This window comes from Octodon degus, unplaced genomic scaffold (assembly GCF_000260255.1).
Source record: "Octodon degus isolate 3935 unplaced genomic scaffold, OctDeg1.0 scaffold00022, whole genome shotgun sequence".
Classification (NCBI taxonomy): Eukaryota; Metazoa; Chordata; class Mammalia; order Rodentia; family Octodontidae; genus Octodon; species Octodon degus.
The window spans coordinates 16,697,908-16,704,807 of record NW_004524598.1 but is presented as its reverse complement, the minus strand read 5'-3'; the positions used below and the strand labels follow the sequence as shown (position 1 = coordinate 16,704,807).

The following is a 6,900-nucleotide window of genomic DNA, read 5'->3' as shown; positions in this document are numbered from 1 at the left end:
AGGGAGGGAAGATGGATGGCTGGAGGGATGCAGGGAGGGAGGGAGAGAAGGAGGGAGAGAGGGATGGAGGGAGGGAAGATGGATGGCTGGAGGGATGCTGGGAAGGACGGAGAGAAGGAGGGAGGGAAGATGGATGGCTGGAGGGATGCAGGGAGGGAGGGAGAGAAGGAGGGCAGGAGGAAGCAAAGGAGGAAAGAGGAAGGGAGGGAAGCTACCATATATACATCACTATCTGGCTCAAGGACTGCAAATATTTACATACAGGTCTACTGCCCCTATAAAGCTTAGGGGTGCCTGAGAACAGCAGCTCTGAGTATCTTACGTATTTTTTATCATTAAGATTTTGCCCTGTATCTGGCATAGTAACTCACTTCAGATGTGTATAGACTTGAATAATATGTAAAGAAATAACATACAATACAGTACATCAATAAATTATTACCCATTCCTTCAAGGCTTTAAAGAATATGTTTATAATCTGAGGAGTCATAAAGGTCCTTCCCACAAATTTTCATGTATCCCCTCAAGTGATCCCTGAAGGAGAAACTACAATGTACCAGGAAATACATCGTGTTAAAGATACAGAACGTCATATCCCTGCCACAACTGAAGTCATAGCAAGAAGACAGCTATTAAACTAATCACAAATGTTTAAGGGTGAAACCTAATACTTGTCAAATTAAAGGCTAACTGGAAAGTACTTTTACATTCTGTCCACATATATGAACTGACCTTTCTTTTCAGAACTCTTCCTTTTTTCTTCAAACCATTCTCCTCTAAATCCTTCTCCATCTTGTGTAACAAACAGAATCTCATTTCTACTTAAAGCAATATCAGAAATGAAAACCTGCCGAGGATAGGCCCAACGACACTGCTTCAGAGAACTGTTCAGTGACCGCCAGCAAAATACCTAAAGCCAAATCACACCAAGATATAAAGGAATAGAGCACCTGAATGATCGAAATCTGACATCAGAAGAATCAAAGTAAAAGCTCTCACTACTGTTTTAATGGTCATTATTCCACAAAGAAAATACAGAAACTACAAAAATAAACATGAATTTAAAGAACTGTATCTTTCAGCAAAGTATATACTAAGCAAACATGCAAAATCAAAAATTATTTTAAACATGCCTGTTAAGTAATTCTGACTATAGATTTGTTTGGGGAAAATAAATCAAACAAGGCTAGAGAAATAAAACCTTAAAGCTAACTGCCAGATGTCAGTGTTAGTGTGGTCACCTGTCTAGAACAAAAAAGTATCACTGTCAGGTGTGGTGGGGCAGGCCTGTGATCTCGGCACTCAGGAGACAGGCAGGAGATGCGGTGCGAGGCCAGCCTGGGCCAGCAGTGCACGGGTGCCAGTGAACTACATGGAGACCTGTCTCCAGAGAGAAACCAAGTATCACCTTATGAAAAGCCTAGCTCCCACTCAAGAGAAGAAGCAGATTATGGAAAACTCAATCATGACACTATACAGTCTTAAGAGATTTAAAAAAGTTATCGGAGTTCACTGCTCCCCAGTGCTTCTGCAACGTCAGCAGCCCTGGGAAGTACAGCGGGGACCACGCAAGAGAAATGCACCAGGGAATGCTGTGCGGTGGGGCACTGCGCAGACCCCCTTCCCCCAGAGCAGCAGCTCCTTCATCTGCTCATATATCAGCATTCCAAACATGACAGCTTTGGAAAAATTAAGACTTTAAGAAGTCTAATTCCATCACTATCAAAAAAAAAAAAAAAAAAAACACTGAAACACAAGATACTATCTGCCAAAGTGACTTAACAGCTATTTCTGGCCAGGCATGTGGCCATGTCAGCAGCACTCAGGGAGGTCGAGGCAGGACTATAGCAACTTGAGTCAATCCAGGAGACTCTGGCTTAGAAAGAAAGACGGCAATGGTGCTGAGAACTTAGACACAAAAAAGATCTAGTTTCCTGCACTAAAACAATCCAGCACAGAAATCTGTGCTTACAAAGAACCAATAGTTTATGATTAACTTATTAACTATTCACTTTCTGAAATTTCAGATTTCATAGTAAATCTTTAAACCTCACAAAATATTATTTTGTTTTTATTTCTCTAAGCAAAAAAACAGAAAGCTATCTATATGCTCTAGCCGTAGCATACAATTTTTTATTTTTCTATTTTCTTTCTTTATTTTTATTTTTTGGTATTGTCACTGAGTTATATCCCTGACCCCAATTTTTTCAATGTTAGTGATATATAACATATATAAAGTATCCCTGTAAATTAAAAACTGTATGTACATATTTATTTTGAAACTTAAATATATTTATATTTAAAATACATAGTATATAACTGCCAACATATTTCAAGTATATATTTCAACCCTTTCTTTTTTGTACTGGGGATCGAATTCAGGACCTTGTGCTTACGCTGCTATGCTCTATCCCTGGCCCTTCAATACATTTTGTAAATTAACAACTTTACTAGGAGAAATGCACTGATCTATTTACAGGGATATATACAGAGAAATAAAACTCAAAACCGTAGAAAAGGTAAAATCTTTTATATACTAATGATCTAAAAATATACTACATCTCACATATATAATACATATTGATAACATCTCTGTGTGTATGTGCTATTATATTTCTATAAAATAACCTGGGGAATAATTTCCACTTGTGCACCAAATCTGTAATACTGCCTGCTTACTGTTTACTACTCTAAGAGTAGTGACATCATCTATCTCTTATCTATACAGCCTAATACCACTATCAATACTCAATTCATTCCAAAAATTCCAATTCTTTCTCATTTTAAAACTATACAGAAAATTTTAAATTACAATTTAACACAGTAATACTGTACAACAGATTAAATGTTGTATTTTCTCTGAAACACTAGTTCCGTACTAATTAGTACTGGATGTCAAAAACAGGGAAACGAAATCCTTAGAAACTGTTACTAATATGGCAATACATTTTCACATTATCAAATTTCTACAGTTGTCCACTGAGAATAAGATTGTTATACTTTTACATAAAAAATATACATATATATGTAAACTACCCTTCCAGCTCCATCCATCGCAAGAATGCAGAGCTTTTGACCCCCATTTTCTTCCAAGTGTTCAGGATCCACTTTGTATTCCATCCGACCCCCAGATACAAGAACCTTTTTCAAATTCAGCTGTCTGAGTGAGGGAAAAAAAAACCCTACGTTAAATTATATTCTCTAAAATACAGACTTAATTTTAAAGAAATGACTATTCAAACAATAACCAATAGCCAAGTATCATAAAAAATGAAAAAAAATGACTTGATCTCTGGGGCGGCACCCCCAGCCTCTTCTTGCTGTGTACTCACAAAGCAGCTGCTTCTTGCTGGGGCATTTCCTTCCCTCTCAAAGCCTCCACTACTGCAGACACACATGTTAAACACCTACACCTCACTTGCAGATGCACAACGCATTCACTAGACGCTAAATAACTGGTACTAATATAACTTCCTGATACATTCCGAACATATTCTTCCTTGTATATTTTTATTTTAACAGAAAAAAATTAAACTACAAAATGAAATATATATGCTTAATTTCACATATAACCAATTCTAAATAAACACAGCTGCCTTGAACAACATTAATATTGGTAATTAACGGCTCCCGGATTAGCCACACACTTCCTTTTGCTTTTATACCTATGTTTGGAACCAGTAGTGTGCTACTCCAGTAAGTGTACCACCTTTAAGATAGCTTACTTGTATTTAAAAAATTATTTTAAAAACTATGCAATAACTTAATCCATAGCAAAATAATTTTCATCTACAATGATGTCAAAACTAACTCTAATTGCTACACAAAGATGATAAACTGTAACAAAGTTAACTTTACTATTTTCTGCTCATTAAATTCACGAGTGGTACCTATTCATTAAGTTAACCTGTTCTACCTATGCAAAAACTTATTTTGTTACATTTAAATTTAAAGTCCTAATAATCTTAAATTAGAGGGCTATGTTAAGAAATTTTGCCCACAACTGATCTAGTGGTTGAACTGTACTAGTCCACAATCAGCTATTTCTGCAAACTTGCCTCTTTATTTGTACTTATTACTAAATTACATAAACAATGAAATATCACCTAAACTAATAAAAAAGCCTCAAAAGAACAATATTTTTCTATAAAAGTCGAACACTTGGAAATAACGTAATAAATATAAGCAACAAAACATTAGTGTCAGATCAGATACAGATAAATCAACTACAAAAGATTGAAATGTCACAATTTTTTGTAAGCATTTGTCCTCACATTCTTCATTTCATTCAAAATGAAATCACATCATTAAGATAGTTTATAAATGTAAGACAGGGAACCTCAACTGGTAGCTCCATCGTGTTTATAATTAACTTTCTGACTCTGTTCTGATTTCTTTATTACCCAACCAACTTCTGGTTTACTGCATGACATCGTAACATGCCTTCCCGTAACCAACCACAGGCTACACAGATCCAAAGATAAAAACACAATACCAGCTGGACACAAACACAGCCTGGATATAAGGTTGAGCATAACAATTATTTTTAAAAATGTGACTGTATCATGGACAAAAGGCCACAGATGAAGCCAGGATGATAACAGCACACAAATCAATTATGATCAACGCACTTCTATGTACCAGATACGCTCAAAGGGAAAAGAATAGATCTTAAACATAATTCAAAAACACTATTTTACAGTTTATGAGAAAATTTTACATATATTCACTAGATCCTTGACAAAAGACCAAAATCATCAAAGGCAAAAATTCCTGAATTCCCCCCACTCAATTTTTTCCAATTAACATTGACAGAGCACAGCTTAAAGCTGCTAATCAGATATTTGCTGGAAAAATTGTACCATTAAAATTGTTTATTTTACAGAAATCCACATACTTCGATGCCATCTTCTTGCACTGATAGTCTGCAAGTAAGTAAATATCTCCCCTTGTGGTAACACAGACTGTTGCCCCATCACTTGCAGCAACCAAAGACAGATTAATGTCCTTATGATGAAGGGCAGAGACTTGACGAGGAGCAGTTACACATTTTTCTCCATTGGGATCTAGTAAATAACCTAAAAAATTATACAAACAAATCATAAAATATGTTTCCAAAGCCCAACTTAGTTATCAGGTACTGTCAGGAAAACGTCTTACCCAGCTGGCCACCATTTAGTCCCAGTGTGTAGACAGCTTCTCTAGTCCACAGCACTGTGTGAAACCTGCCCGCCGCCACTCCAATAACTGTCCTTCCTTTCAGATATTTTGCCTGCATCTAGTCAAACAGACAAGAAAAATGCTTAACTTCTCCTGTGAGCTACATACCACTAAGGATGAGGCTAAGTAAGTGAAAAAGAGTTGCTTTCACTAAACAGCTTACTGTTCAATGACTTTACCTGTCTGGGGACGTTACAACTGGAAGGTGGAGGAGTAATTCCTAACTGATGAAAAGTATTTAGCCCAAACGTATAAACACACCCCTCTTCGGTTAACACGACAGTGTGATCCTTAGCAGCTGCCACCTGGGAACAGCTGTGACCACTCAGGCCTTCCACAAGTCTGGGAACCTAGAATAGAAGATTAATTTTATTGTATTAATTCTTTAAAATGCAACGGACTGCATCCAAATGATATGTGACATATGGCTATACCTATCAGAAGTAAACTATATTTCAGCAAAGGGCAATTTAAAATTACATGGTCAATGGTTTATGAGCAAAATAGACACACCCAATAAATAGCAATAAAATACTTCCATAAATGACCTTTAATGACCTTACTATATACCTAGTGGAAATTTATGAAGTATAAAATGGACCTCTTCAAAGTATTCAGCGGCATGTTAAAAAAAGGAACCCATGCTTTCTTTTGGTAACACAACATACAATTTAGTATTTCTTTTGGAGTCTTCTACCCTGGGTTCAAATCTTCAGCCACTTACTATTGGACCCCAGTCAAATTTTTAACTTCTCACTACCTCACTTCCCCCATCAGAAAATTAGGCAACCAATAAATGATACTTTACTAGCATTGGTAGCACACATAAGATAAAGACAACGAAGCCTAAGGCTCAAGGGGCTGTTACGATACTTCAGATGATGCAGGAAAGCACAATGCCTGAAATCAAAAATAATTCAAAAAAAAAGGGAGGCATTATATTTGTATCTCTTTTTTAAAGCAAGCTTTCATATATGATAAATATACTAGCAGTCTTCTAAAAAAATTATACAATAAACTTATGAGCTAATTTTCTGATGTAGAGAAAAAAGGACTTCCTCCTATTACAAGTTTAGGAAGCATAAAAACAATTTTGTGATTACATAGTAAAAATACTGGCTCAATTTTTAGACATTTTTAATGAGAAATTTAAAATTCAAACTTGGACAACTACAATAAAAGCATTTTACAATTAGTTTGCCCTTTAAAATTTTAGTTCTGGAAGTACCTGTAATGATTATTTATATACTCTCTTGACTCAAATTCACTATAAGCAAAGTATTTACCTTTGATATTCTTACTTTGTATGTAAATTCCTTAATTTGAACATTATATATCAGGAAATTCTTTTTTTTTTTTAACTCTCTTTTCAATTAGATACTCATTCTCCCAGTTGGGAGAAAAAAAATCAGTTATCTGAAACTTCCAGTTTATCAAAGTTTTAGTGACGCTACCTAAACTGTACATCAAACATTTAAATTACCAAGCACGTCTGTTCATCTCCATGGCCTAACCGTCCTCCAGGTCCATGACCACAGGTGTAAACCTGGCCCTTCTGAGACAGAAACACTGAATGAAATTTACAAAGCACCACCTAAGGGAAAAAGCAAAGTATTATCAGACTTGTCTAAATAAAATACCATTTCTTTAGGAAAAAAAAAAAAAAAAAAAAAAAAAAAA

General features: G+C 35.6%; 1 protein-coding gene across 4 annotated transcripts in view; it reads right to left on the bottom strand.

The window, feature by feature from the left end:
* The window catches only part of Ibtk (inhibitor of Bruton tyrosine kinase), a 108,074-nt gene that overhangs the window by 77,778 nt on the left and 23,396 nt on the right, over positions 1-6,900 (bottom strand). For 2 of the 4 annotated variants that reach the window (XM_023711903.1, XM_023711905.1), the window contains exons 5-10: positions 6,704-6,814; positions 5,400-5,570; positions 5,161-5,278; positions 4,898-5,078; positions 3,037-3,160; positions 733-910 (exon numbers count right to left, since the gene is read on the bottom strand). In XM_023711903.1, the coding sequence (XP_023567671.1) occupies positions 733-910; positions 3,037-3,160; positions 4,898-5,078; positions 5,161-5,278; positions 5,400-5,570; positions 6,704-6,814 (883 nt within the window). Of the gene's footprint in view, positions 1-732; positions 911-3,036; positions 3,161-4,897; positions 5,079-5,160; positions 5,279-5,399; positions 5,571-6,703; positions 6,815-6,900 lie in introns of those variants that run through there. The other 2 variants (XM_023711906.1, XM_023711907.1) reach the window with 2 other exon arrangements.